The sequence below is a fragment of the Centroberyx gerrardi genome, chromosome 14 (genome assembly GCF_048128805.1).
Source record: "Centroberyx gerrardi isolate f3 chromosome 14, fCenGer3.hap1.cur.20231027, whole genome shotgun sequence".
Classification (NCBI taxonomy): Eukaryota; Metazoa; Chordata; class Actinopteri; order Beryciformes; family Berycidae; genus Centroberyx; species Centroberyx gerrardi.
Genome location: NC_136010.1, coordinates 21046273 through 21060628, shown reverse-complemented (window position 1 = coordinate 21060628; position 14356 = coordinate 21046273). Strand labels below are relative to the sequence as shown.

The 14356-nt window shown below is 44.8% G+C and overlaps 1 protein-coding gene across 1 annotated transcript; it reads right to left on the bottom strand.

Moving 5' to 3' along the window:
* Positions 1-1325: 1325 nt before the first annotated feature.
* On the bottom strand, positions 1326-5829 carry olfml3a (olfactomedin-like 3a). Its single transcript, XM_071902648.1, has 3 exons — positions 5719-5829; positions 3946-4258; positions 1326-2110 (listed from the first exon to the last, which is right to left on the bottom strand). Exons 1-3 carry the CDS (start codon positions 5827-5829, stop codon positions 1326-1328), a joined length of 1209 nt encoding a protein of 402 aa, XP_071758749.1.
* Positions 5830-14356: the final 8527 nt, after the last annotated feature.

Genomic DNA, 14356 nt, shown 5'->3' with positions numbered 1-14356 from the left:
GGGCAGCTGATGGGTGGACAGGCCAGCATCTACACAGCAGTTGTATTTCTCTAATTGGCACTTGTTGTACCGAGAATGAGTCAGTGCATAGTTGTTCTTGCTTGACGTAATTCCTCATAGCATTAACATCTCTCCACAAATGTGACTGTTTGAAAATTTGCTGACATTCACATCAGTTGATTTAGTGGTGACGCTCCTTTCTAGACTAACGGCATTATTCATAGATTTCTTATGTCTGATTTGAGTGTAATATTTGAAACAAGTGGTTGAATAATAATGTAGTTTTTGTTCTTTTTTTGTTCTTTTTTTGTTTTTAAACACGTGCTTTATGATGGTCATATGTTTCCTTGACAATGTGGTGTGTTTTCATAGTAGATAAATCCTGTTAAATCGATTGCCTCAGTTTATGGACTGTTTTAAGACCTTCTAGCTTTGGCTAATATTGTAATGTTTCTTGATATGATCTCGTATCCCTTCCAACTGTCATGGATAGCACTGAATTTACAATTTTTTATTGAACACTTTGTATTTGCAATAGAAATGTTTGAGAAAATATTCTGGTGATTGAAATCAAAAGTTGTTCGTTCAGACAAGGTCTATTATGAGTTCCTTTTAGATCCTGGATCATTATCAAGACTCATAATATGAGGCCCAATGTGTAATAAACTAAACTGAAATAGCATATTTCTGCCACAAATTGTCATTCTTTTTTTTGAGCAGTCTGAAAAATCAGCAGTGACAAAAGAGTTTGTTTTTCCCCCATGGGGTGTGATGTATTATTCCCTATGGTTCTGTGACATGATTTTTTTTTTTTTCTTTGATTAAAAGACTTATGCAAAATGGGCTCTGCGCTGTTTGTTTTGTGCAACATACCATCAAATGACAGCCAGTGGCCTAACAAGCAACAGGGAACAAAGGGAATGAGATTTAGACAAGTCCGAATCAAATGGTCAAATTAACTGAGGAGAGGACACACATGACATAGTAATGAGACTTGATAGCAGTGCTGGACCACCCTCTGATAAACTGAATGGCATTTGCATGAAAATGATTTTGTTTGGTATATTACACAGACAAAGGGTGATGCCATCCAAGGATAAAACTGATAAATTATGGTGAAACAGTCCTTAATTTGATTTGAAATGTGTGATTTTACGGAGGACTTGTATTAAAATGCACCACATGTTGATGAAGAGTGTACTGGCTGTGGGAAGAGTACAGAACTATTGTAGGTTTGAAAGACTCTGGCATATAGCATCTATAAATTTACGGCTACTATTTATTTGATTTGTCCTAGCCACTGAACAGCCATCACTCCCCTGTAGTCAAACCAGGAGTTTCCTCTTCATGGTTAGCCTGTAGAGGATCTGGTAGCCATCGTCCCAGGCATAGAGCTGCTTCTCCTCTGGGTTGTACTTGAGGCTGGCGTGGGCCCCGTACCTCCTGGGGAAGTAGAGCAGGGGGGCCTCCTCGTTGAGCACCATCTCGTTGACGTCAAACACACACTGGACACGGGAGCGGCTGGCCAGGCGGGTGTTGTACACCACATAGACCGTCCCACAGACGACGAAGGCCGCCTCGGCGTTCTCCCGTGGGCACCGGGTGTCCCAGATCTGTTCTATATCGAGAGCGGCGGGGTCCATCTTTGCCAGGTTGATGTTTGGCTCGCTCTCGCTGGTTGCATACAGAAGCCAGAGGCCCTCGTCGTCCGCCGCCAGGTCCGCAACGGTCTCTGGGTTGAGGCTGTAAACGGGAGCGTAGCCGTCCACGGGGAACATGGCGGTGTCTGTCACCGAACCACTCAGCAGGTCGTATTTGACCACCTGGACCCCGGTATCGGCCTCCTGTTTTACATAGTACAAATAGCCGTTGTAAACAGCACTGCCAGGACCCCTCCACAGAGAGGGCAGCAGGATCTGCCTGCTGTGGTTGACTCCAGCAGAGCTGGAGAAGTCCAGCACAGAGTTGAACTGGTAGATGCTGTCTCCCTCTGTCCCGTTGAAGACGTACACCTTGGAGGACCTGGGGTCTCTGGTCCACATGCCCTTGGGACTGCCCACTCTCTTCAGGATCTTCACTGATCTGATGCTGGAGATGATGTCCACACAGTCTGTAGAGGGAACACGGCAGATAAAACTATGGCTGATAATGTTTTTGGTTGTTAATAATAATGGAAAAATCATGTTAACAATTCCTGTCAGCACACAGTGACGAATATCAGTTCTTGTACACATGCTGCACACTAATGGCGATAAGGGAAAGCCAAATTGTCTGGCAAAGGCTACATCCAGATGCTCCCCCTCAGATCACAGCTTCACCTACGCTGAACACTAAATAAATCATTAATGTTTTCAACCGATTAATATGAAACAGCATATGAGCACAGGTGTAACGTGTTAAATTAAACTATTTAAAACATGTGTTTAGATTTCTCTCCCTTGTCAAAATCAGTCCATTAGCATGTCTCAATAATGTCTTTTAAATGTTGAAATGTGTTTTTGATATGCAACTTAACATGCAGCACACATCAAGCAGCCTGCAACACTCAATATCCGGCTGTCCAAATTAAGGCAAATTCAAAGCAGTCAGGGGGAAATTGAACACACAGCCACATAATGAGAGGAAGCATGGGTGTAGCACACAGATAGTATAAAGTTACCTTCCGTCAGAGAACTAATTTGATAAACAGTAATACCCTACCGTGCTTTCAGTTTAATGCATGAACAAAGGATGCCCCCCCGATGTGTCTAGAAGCAAAATTTGCATTATGCTCACAAACATGAATCGGGTCCCCGCAATGCAGTAAAGTTGATTTCAGGTCGGTTCAAAGAATTCACAATGGGCCGCTGTATGCAGAGCACACTGAACATGGGCTGTGAGAGTAACGCCACTGACCTCGGGGCAGCTCCCTGTCCCTGCTCTCTGCAGAGGCCGGGCTCCAGATTACACAAGAGATCTCCTGCACAGAAACTAATAGAAAGGGCTTTGCTGTGAATCGCACTGCTAGAGTCGCCCACTCTGTATGTAAGACCTGATTGAATGAAATCTCCCCTGAGTATATATAGTGGATGGCTCCAGCATCATGATACAGAGCAAAGGCTTTTCTATATATAGGGTTTCATAATAGTACTACCCAATTCTTGTTTTGTGTGTTATTGTTTTTTTTATAGTTTTATTTTTTTAAAGTGAGTCCACTTTAGTGTATCGGTGAGAATAATGAAAAATCAATGTTTCTTCATAGCCTCCCTCTTTTAGAATAGTCACACACATATACCTATAAGTGGCACCGTAGGAATGTAATCATCCATCATCTTGGATTTGGCTTTTGGAGGCAATCAAATACCAAAATATAGATCTTTTTACTTCATATGCCAGATTCAGAGCAATCTGCTCATGTGACGTCTGAGTACCACTGATGTGTTTCATGTGCTAAAATGGGATTTGACTATCCGCTGTAGTGGACATCGTGCATGAAAGGGTTAAAAGTTCATGTTTTACCTAAATAAATGATTCAGTAGTTACATAGTTGTATCTCAGCATTATTTATAGCAGCATGCCTTGGTACCAGAAGATTATAAAGACAAACTCTGTGCCCAAACAGCACAAACAGGGGAACAGCCACACTATATAAATGAGTTGCATCAAGCCATAATTCTCCTGGAAAACATGACTGCCCACTGACTCGAAAACACTCCGCTAAATGACTTGTAACAGCACTGTGTTTGTTTCCCATTTTCCAGTAGCATGGCTTTTCCAAGACAGTGGCGCTGCAAAAGGGTTAGTGTAGGGGTAGGGTACTGCTAAATATAACTATCGCAAACCCCATGACTGTTGCCAAGACTCTGTCAAGAATGATAATGAAGGTAGCAGATCAAAGGCAGCCATCCTGCAGGGGACGTTTGGCTAAGCTCCGTGCTTCCCTGCAGCTCCCTCCCTGCTTCTCACCAGAGACTCTGGAGTGCACCTCCTCCCAGTCCTCTTCCTCCTCTTCATCTCCTCTCCTCTCCTCCACGCTCCAGACTCCCTGCTCCACCACCTTGTCTGCCTTATTCACACAGGCCCGAGGCGAGGTCTGGGTCTCCAGGTAGTCCATCTCGCGCTCCACTCGGTCCGTTCGGACCGCGGCTCCTTCCAGGTCTTTGAGCAGCGCGCTGTGCTCCTTGCCCAGCCCATCCATGGTCTCAGCAGTCAGCTTTTTGAAATCCTGCATCTCTGTGTGGTAGCGGCGGGTCTGTTCGTGCCACAGCTCCATGCGATCCTATCAGACATGGGTGGTATCAAGGCAGAGCAGAGCAAAACAGTGTTGTGAGTGATCTTGGATTAGGTGTAATGATTTTCCCTCAAACGACCTAACCAGGAAAAACACTCTTGAAATAGTCTATTCTGAAGACTCTTTGTTCAACTTTTAACTTCCATAATAAATCCTAGATGAATTTCCCTGATATTATATGCAGTTTCACTCTGAGTACAATTGCTCACATCAACAAAGCACCCAAATAGAATACAGTGCTGCGTTTCCCAGTGCAGTGATTGACACAGTCAGACTGACAGGTGAATTATTCAGAATGAGAGGTAATAACTGATGGCTTCCCCGCTGCCTCCTCTGTCTCAGTTTCATTTTCTCTCTTTGCTCGCTGTGGGCCTGTGGTCAAATGGAAATGAAAGTTCAATGAAAACTTTCTGATGAATTGCCATGTTCATATCAATGCAGAAGTTGAGCCGGCACACTGGGAATGAGAGCGGCGAGAGGCCACAGGGGATGAAGCGGGAAGAATTTAGCTGTAAATAGATTATTCATTTCATTTGGATAACTGTTTCGGGTTTTCATTTTTGCTGTGCATCCACATGGCTGATGAAAGAAAACAATATTTGTATTCTCATTCTGCAAAGATATTCTGCATACATTGTTTAAATTAATAGGCGGTGAGAAGTATAAAATAAAAACATTTACCATTTAAATTGCATTTCGCCGAAATTACTTCATGCTAGAGTCTCCCTTAGTTAGAAACCAGACTTTTATGCAGCGCAAACAAGAAGGAACCAGACATTTATTCCCCTTGGATTTCACATCACACACCATTACCAAAGAAATGTGTTTACCTACACAAATTTTGCATGCTGTATTCGATGAAATGGATGTGCTGTCTCATAACCTCCTCATTTAAAAACTAAAATTGTGAGCATTCAGTAATTTCATCCCTCCACAAGGCACTCTGTTGTGACACAATTTCATTCTACCTGTGCAAGAAAATGTCTTCTGATTAGGCCGTTATGATGTTTGATGTAACTGCCATCGAAGCAAAGGTTGCTCTTGTACTCATTAGTGTGTCGTTGTCCTAAACGCCGATGAAATTGTAATGTTGACGGGTAGAAACTGAGCGTTGCATGAGAAGGAGAGCGAGCTCTGAGGCGCAGCCTGCATGCATCAACTGATATTCTCCCAGAGGCCCCTGCAAATTTGATGAGCTGGGCAGAGATTGCATTAATTGGATTGCTTTGGTTAAGACATTAAATTCAGATAAAGGAGGAAGGAAACCTTGCAGGCAGGGACTCGATTCTCATAAAGTTACAAAAATCTTCTCAGCCATTCTGCGTTATTACTCAAACGAGTGTCTCCAATCCTTAAATTTTAGTGTAATGGAGATCTGTGCCGCACTTTTTATGCATGGGAACTAGCCTGATCGATTCTCGTAAATTTATTGGGGTTTTGCCTCTCACCTCAATAGCCAGCATCCTGTTCTCCAGATAATCCATCAGCCCCTGGTAGTAGTACTGGCCTCTGGTGAAAGCCCAGGCCGTGGAAACAAGGAGGACTATGAGCGGCTTCATGGTGTGCAGATCCAGTTGACAGCTCGGGTCCTTTGTGTCCAGCTTTTAGAAGTCTGTTCTGGTATCCCTCCTTGTCCTGGTCTTCTTTAGAGCGAGCTGCCGTCCTCAGAGCTCCACACAAGGTGTAAACGCCTGTGTGCAGTACACCCAGGAGTGCTGCACTGTAACTGTGCAAAGAGGTGAGAGGGACAGAGAGAGTGGGAGGCCTCGCTGAGAGTTTCCAATTCTTTGACCGCTCTCACTTTGCTGGAATGTTTTCACAAACTCTCAGGGAGGAGCCTTGTGCCTCTTACCCCTCTCTGTCCTCAAAAAGTGAATGTGCTCCACTCACTCTGTGCACGGGTGTGTGTGTGTGTGTATGTGTGTGTACTTGTGTATGCGCATGTGTGTTTGTCATACATGCTCTACACACTGCGCTTAGGCAAGTAAGCAGGGATTAGTTCAGACAGAATACAGCTAGAGATGCTTTGTGTCGTTTTGGATGATACTCATGCATGTGTACAGCATTCTAGACTCTGTCCAACCATTATTTATCATTCAGGTGAAATGAGAGTGAAATCATAACTGGAAAAAAATGTCAATGCTTCATAAGGACAGTACTGCAGCGTCTTTTAAGGAATCATATGGGAAAGATTCTGCTCAGTGAAAAAGTTGATAAGTGGATTACATTATTACAGCATCACTATATGTCTAATAGAGTCCACTATGTATGACAATTTAGTTTTTTTGTTTGTTTGTTTGTTTCTTGTTTTGTTCCTTGTTGTCTCCATTGTATACATCATATAATAACATTTTCTTGCTGAGGTACTTTCTATACGCCCACTTGGGTTTCAAATCTCTCCGGCACATGTCCTTTTTTTCTTTGTTTTGTGTTGTATCATCTTTATTTTTTATGGTGCGTATAAATAAAACCTAAAAACAACATGAGCCCAACTCTATCACAGATGAAATTTCTAATATACATCTATATGACACTATCTCTCCTGCAATAACGTTGATCAAAATGAAAAACTACATACTGTAAAAGCACCTCACATGACAGAGAACTGCTGTTATTTCCAAGTAAGGAAAAACATTTACAGTGTATTTTGCTCCATTAAACAAGAGTTGGACATTTATGGCTTCACTGGTCCCTGCAGTTAATTTGTCTTATTAGCTGACAGCATATATCTCCCCTCCCACATCGACAACTAGAATTAGCCGACAACACTTCTCTGCTACTCCGAGGCAGATTGCATCGCTCCGATCCGGGGGAACGCCATACTGTACGCGACCCACTCTCTCTCGCTACGGGGGCGGCAGCGCATGTGGGTTTGATTACATGGGCTATCACACTGGGAAGGCTGACCTTTGACCCCTGTCATAACAGATCAAACTTAGCCCCACAAAGGCTATACTGAGCGCACACTTGAAGAAATAATATGCCATTCAAGGCTTCACTTTTGGCTCGGCAAGGTCTCACACTCGGCGGAGAGCAAATCACAAAGTCAGAGGAGGGAGTCTGAGTTTGGAGCCCACGGGTGCTGCTGTGTCACCGGCCAGCGACGGTTCAAACTCAAGCTCATCCTGATTCAGCTCCTCCAGCGGCCTAATGGCAGCGCTCTAATGATATGCTTTGTGATTGTCTGCTGCCCCACTATCATCTCGGCGAGTCTTGAGGTGAACTGAACCACAACCCTCCGTCTATTTTTATGCCCGCAGACGGTAGAACAGACGGCGAGTGTCGTCATGGTAACAAAGTGCCGTACAGCTGCTTGTTGAATTGAAATGGGCTACCTGGTGTCTGATCTAATCTGGTCCACATTGCCTGTCTGGAACTGGCTGGCTAGGGCAAAGACAGGCCAATGTCTGTTGACTCTATGTGTGTGTGTGTGTGTGTGTGTGTGTGTGTGTCTGTGTGTGTATGCGCTGTGTGTATGCCCCAAGGAGTTTTGCTCAATCATAGTTTTTGATTGATGTACGTAATTATGATTTTATCCCTTTTTCCATGTTTCTAAATCAATTTGAAGCGTGTGTTTCAGACCGTCTGGCAGTTAGTGAGGATATTTTAATCTATTATTAATTACTTGCTTAATTGTACCATTGAGCGTGAGGTGATCAAAGGGCAAGCATCATTCATGATTCATTATTCTAACTAAGCAGTGGCATATCGCAGTCTCATAACCTTTTAGCTTGATGCTGATGTACGATGAAAGGGTTTAACTGTTGCTCAGACATTTGCTTTCATTTGTTTAATTTATGCAGGGAAAAGAGGGCAAAAATGTCCTGTGGCAAGTTTTAGTAAACCTGGGCTCACTGGTACGGCCCACTACTGTGCATGTGCTGCCATAGGCTCATCCACAAGATGGCAGCATCTGTCTTTATGTGGAAAAGGGCAATGGTGTTTGTGGCTGGATGGAGGCTCACATGACAAATGCTTCCACTGAGATAGAGAGTAACAAAATTAATGAAATGAAAAATGTCACAAAAAGAGATGTATAAGAGATGAATAATGGCCTTTTATTAATTCATCCTTTAATAATGATCATTTATGTTTAGAGTGATGTGTGTGAAGTGAATTAAGCTATGTTTGCCCATATTGAAGAATGCTAAGAGAAAAAACAATCCAAACCTGGAGTGGAAACTTTAGTAGTACATGATTGTGTATGTGTGTGTTCACGTGCATGTGTGTGCGCGTGTGTGTGTGTGTGTGTGACAGAGTGCAGAGCGTGTGGATCTCGTGTAATCTCATGTCTCTCCATGTACTTGCCCTCACACCAGGCGTCGGGAGCCACCCATAAAAAACCCTTTCCTCCGCAACAAAACAAAAACCCAAACACGCCCGTAAAGGCAACATTCTTTATTGCCCTTTCGTATTGATTGAGGGGGTCAGAAAACCCAACAACCTAGTGCCAGGTCGTATAAAACAGCAGACCGTATAGTGAAGCAACGTAAATCCTTTAGTCCCTTGTAAATAGCTTTAATACACCCGAGGCGCCAAATCACTTGACCTGCGTTAGCCCTGCCGTTTGGGGGCTTTCTGGCTGACTGAGCAGTGTGGAGCCAGCCCCTCTCCTCCCATTCTCTGGCTGTCAGTCCAGGTAATAGTCAAGGCCTTATTAGTGACACACTCGCTCTGCCTGGCTCCAACCTTCGTGGCAACTCCTACGTTTAATCAGCCACTGAGAGGCGAGGCCACTGTTTCTCCATCCCACGTTTGTGCTTTTCTTCTCTCATGTGCTTTTCCAGCGTGCTTAATCAGTCTCTGTAATCAAATCCTTGCTTCTTTTGATTTTTCTTTTCATTGCATATGTATTCCCCCCCTATCGCTCTTCCCTGTCTTATCATCTTTCCCAATTAGCATTACCTCAGTATAGCCCAGGCTGTCATGTATAATGGTCAGGAGATTAGAGATTCTCAAGAAGTATTCACAGAGTCTTGCTAGCTTTGTTTGGACACATTATCATGGACTGAAAGTTGCCAGTTTATCATAACTACAGCCACCTTCTGGAACATCCACAGAGGTTATCATTGAGTCATGTAACTACCAGGAATTGTGAAATGGTTTGCTATGAAGTTCATCTAGCCCATATTTCAAATAGGTATGCCTTATGTACACACATCAGGTACGTACGCAGGTGTGTCTAGTTTTAATGGGTTGCATACAGGGACATCTTGAGAAAAATATTATTTCAGCGTAATATCTAAAGTAGGCTGCGTGCCGCATAATGAAAACTGTCTGTCAACTTGCGTGTTCATTTCTCGCCGCCCTGACAGCCGACATGCACTTGCTTGGGTTGCTAAGCAGAGGAGTGCCTAAGGGGCTGCGGACAGCTGCTCAGAGGGGAAAAACTCTGACAAAGCAGCGTTTATCCATGGTGGGCGCTGCGTGGGGATTCAGCATGGCAGCTTGACCACTGGAAATAAAGACACAGTATGTGAGAGAATATCCAAGGAAATGCCGTCACAGCCAGTTGTCCCTGGACAGGAGCGCACAGCTGTTAGCCATACCCCTCCGCTGCTCTCTGCTCTGCTGCGGCGTGGTGTTACAGCCACAAGCATGGCTGACAATCTACAAGCAGCACAAGTTCTCTGCCTGAAGCCAACTTGACTGTTCAGCCAAGCAGAGATACGGTGCCAGTATTTTGTAGCATGTACTGTATTATGTGTATGGCAGATAATAGAGGAACTTGTGGTGAATATGAACCCTAGGATTACATGCTTGATTGGGTGCAGCAGAGTTTTATGCAATGCAACACAGCCCCACACAATCATGCGCCGTTTAGAAATCAGATTATATTGCGCACACCGCACCACCCTGCCAACCACTCCTCCAGCCCAGCATGCATATGTGTTCCGAGCTTGTCTACATGACATGTTCCGGCATTGTTCTTGTTGCTGTTTCTGCCTCTGGAGCCGAGTGAGGAAACATAGCGGGAGGCGGGCCTGTGCATACCATTATCTCACAAAGCACTCATTACAGGAGTATCTCCCATATCCTCTATACCAGCAGAACATGTCACCTCATGCTCTCCGCCTCGTTCTGAGCGCCGCAGCACTCAAGCCCGGCACCTCTTTGGCACGGCGCTCCGCTCTAACCATGACTCACTTGAGTGAAATGCCTCAAACTCTGATTAATGACGGCTTTATGGTTGCCAGGTTATGAAGTGAACAGAGATGTATGCATGGGCAAGGCCTCCTCTTCCTGTAAGCGGGGGGAGGCTTGACACAGCCGCTTGTGGACCACCTGTAGGCCCCCCTTTCCGTCAAAACACGGCGTCATGTTTTGCCACCATACATCATGAGAACATATATCTCATTTACTGTAAACACCGCCGCAATAAAAATGAGGTAATAGTCTGCAGACGGGAACGTTAAATTACTGTTGTTGGAGTTGCTCAAGTTCATTACGGAGGCTCTGTGCAATATGCTTTAACACTGATTAGTGCACAAACAGCAGATCCTGGTAGTTATCTCGCTGAAAATCACCGCATTGTCTTGCCCTTACATTTGGTTGAATGATCTGAGCGCTCAAGGTGCATGTAAATTGAGCATACTTCTTTTATAAGGTAATTACATGTTTAGTGGCTCCATGTCTGGAATAGTGAAAGTATGAATGTATCCTCCCCTGAGATTTATCCACGGTTGCTCTGTAATTACCGCGCGCCTCATATAAAAACCCTCCAATACATCAGCCATGACACCCATTGCATCACATTACGGTTAAAACCCGTGATCACACTGATAAGCAATGCAGCAGCTACACCTGGCTAGAGTGGCGGAGGCTGGTAGCAATTTAGACTTCCCTGCACTTCAATTACTAAACGTGTGACTATAGTAGAAAGCCCATTAGGCCCATTGTTTATCAGTGGAGGCCTCTTCCTCCTGAGGTATTGTCCTGAGAATACCTTATCCGAAGACTAATGCCACAGCCGGAGCATCGCAGCAGGCTGGACCAGAACAAGGGCTGAAGAGAGAGGGGCTTGTCAGCAGCTGTTTCAGTCCGTTGCGCGGTGTGGAAAAGCTCTGTCATGGCCTACCTAATGGTAATTGTTTGGAGCGCTGAGAGCCCACCGTCTTGTCTGCACGCTGGTATCTCAAGGTTTGGAGTGGAGGCGACAGGCAGCGGTAGTCGGGGGGTTTGTGGGGAGTGGAGGGGGGGGGGGGGGGGGGCTGTTGTGGGGGACACTGAGATTTCTTTAAGATTTCTTCCAGATTTCCTCCTCTTAAAAACACGTTTATTCTGAATTACAGCGTGCAGGGACGCTTGTAAGTTTTCAAAAAAAAGAGAACGCGTGAGATATCAAAACAGCTGAGGCAGGGGGAAGAGAGAGAGAGGAAGAAGTGGGAGACGGAGAAAGAGAGGGAGAGAAAGTGTTGGGGAGAGAGAGAGAGATGGCGTCTCCGGCAGACTGTCTGGCTGCAGCAGGATCTCCAGCACTCAGCGTCATATGATTCTGGGGTCAGAGGTTATCCCCACTGATGAATATCGGGCCGAGGCTAGTCTCCCTCACAAAAGAAAGGGAGTTGTTTTCACTCCCAGGGTCTGGAAAGTTTATTTCAGGAATTCATTCTGCCAGCACGAGACTGTAAACCTGTCTCAAGCCAGAAGAGTTATGTCCACAAATATTACATTTTTTTTTTTTTAAATGGTTTTTATCGGCCTGCCAAAATATATCTAGAGATGCTCTTTTTCGTTGAAATACATCTACGGTTGCAATCACGTAGTAGTGGGAGAAATAAGGTGAATGTGTATATTCACTAGTGAAACATACATCCCGGGGATTTTGACTGGATTTGGAAGATTACAGTTTGCAGTGTGTGAACTGTGTGAAAGTACACTGGTGTTTTGTGGGGGTTTTTTTCATTCTGAACGTCTCATCCCACAACCCATCTCCTTATATCCCAGTGTCTTAGGGGTGGTAATACCCCAGGCAACTTTTTGGGCAACGTAGATAGGCAACACTCCCAGCAACAGGCAACAAAGTGAAAGACACAAGACACACAAGATGTTAATGATAAGGCAAGTCACTAGGTAGAAAGTTGTCCTGTACATCTTTACCTTTAGAGATCTTCCCACAGATATGTAAACTCTATAGGGAATAATCACAAGGACATTTCAAATAACACTGTCAGCGGGATTTCTACTAAAAGCCTCTTGAGAGATTATAGCTGCCCAGGAAAGACAGGTGTGATATATGAGATTACACATCTGAACAAATGGATGGCAGAAGCCCGGGCGTTTATGAGTCTGCTGGATCAGTCTCCGCCTGGATATATACAAATCTTTTGACAGTTTTGATTTGAGTAATGAAAACCCACACTGGCTCTCCCTGTGGAGTGAGAGGGGCTGGCCTGCCACCGACTGACTTGATTTTCAGGAGTGAGTCGGGATCCTCGGGGTCTGGAGTCCTCCCTCGAGGCCCTCGCATGGGCAGAAACCCCATCATCGCCTCACACCGGATCGCCTTTCGCCCTTTCCCCCTTTCCCCCCGAACTGAAGGGGAATGGACGGCGCTCTCGGATTTTAACGAGGCGGGGGGTTGCCAGGTTTGCGGTTTGCAATTCATTAGCGCAGTAACAGGGAGAGGGGTGTGAACGATGGCGTCTGAGGGGATGGAGATGTGGGAGGGAGAGGAGGTTTGGGATGGAAAGAGGTGGCATGAGGTGGCTGCGCAAAAACTTGTCCTTCCATCAATCACACAAAAATCATCTACCTGCCAGTTCCTCATGCAGGACCATCATTACAAATATGTTTTGCAGCCAAGCTTTGTTCAAACCCACAAAATTGTATTTTAAATTCTAGTCAAGATCCCAAGGTTTCCAAAGATACCAAATATGTCATGCTGAATTACAGGGAAATGCTGCACAATCATATAGATTTTTTCCATTTGATGTAATGCTGCAGCCATAAAAAATGTCAGCTTGGGTTTGAATATTTCACTCAGCTTTTGCGGCTGTAGCTTTAATGAAGCATTGGAATGAGCAGATACAGAAGATGTATGTGACATTGTCATACAGTTTGATAAAAAAAAGTTCTTACTTTGAAGCTACTTAAGGGGAAATTTAAGGGGAAACTCAGGGTGCAAGGGGTTAAAATCTATTAGAAATGTAAGTGTGTATTTATTTTTTGAAATTTGTATTCTGAAACCAGTGTAGATAAGATCTATGATAAGATGACTTATACATGTTGAGTATAAGACTTGCCCGAGAACTTCTTATGACCAACTCTACCCCTTATTCTCTGCTGTCTTTATTCCCAGGAGCCCCAAGCCTCGGTCTCCTCACCTGCACTCCCCTCTACTTCTCCTATCACTCAGGGAAAAGATAATGGGGGATATTTGCCCTTATTAGTGTCATTAGTGCGATTCTGGGTCTAATCATCTGCCCTGTGAAGAGGCACATATTACACTGGATGTTTGACATGTTTTTCATAACAACCGAGCTTAGTGGCGCTGTCGCACGAGGAAGCCTGAGAATGTCTGCGCCACAACTGGGGGTCTAAAGAGGTTTAAATTCTCCGCCATTATATATCTATACCAAAGTTAGCTCACAGGACACACACACACACACACATGCACACACAGACAAAGCAGCGAGACATGAGAAAAAGACAGGTTCCAAATGAGCACAATAGGTCTGAAAGTCTCAGGTCTGCGTGTGCAATTGTCCCTAATTATGACAATGATTCAAGGGAATCCACATTCCAGTGCCTCTTATGGTTTTGCTGCTATGTATCTTGGAGTCTGCGGAGCCATTAACACGATACCAATCTCACCAATGGCTCCAGTTTGGGCCTCCCATGGGCTCCTGAAGGCAACCTGTCCAACTCCGGGGGAATCCAAACATCTAACCACCCCCCCCCGCCCCAACCCCCCCCTTCCTCTTCTTTTCTCCCCAAGGAGGTGGGCATCAGGACAAACAATCAATGCCAATGACAGATCCACGTCAGACAGAGCATAATTATGGGAACGGCGCTCTGAAAGATACTGTGTCATTACAACCCACCGTCTCCACTCCAACTGCAAGAGTCTCTCCTGCTGCCTGC

What these genes read in the sequence shown, in the direction of transcription:
- olfml3a (XM_071902648.1), bottom strand. Translation starts at nt 5,829, where the DNA reads ATGAAGCCGCTCATAGTCCTCCTTGTTTCCACGGCCTGGGCTTTCACC. An exon ending in ACAGGATGCTGGCTATTGAG is followed by an intron (nt 4,259 to 5,718) that starts GTGAGAGGCAAA and finishes CATGTCTGATAG; the next exon opens with GATCGCATGGAGCTGTGGCA. An exon ending in GGTGCACTCCAGAGTCTCTG is followed by an intron (nt 2,111 to 3,945) that starts GTGAGAAGCAGG and finishes TTCCCTCTACAG; the next exon opens with ACTGTGTGGACATCATCTCC.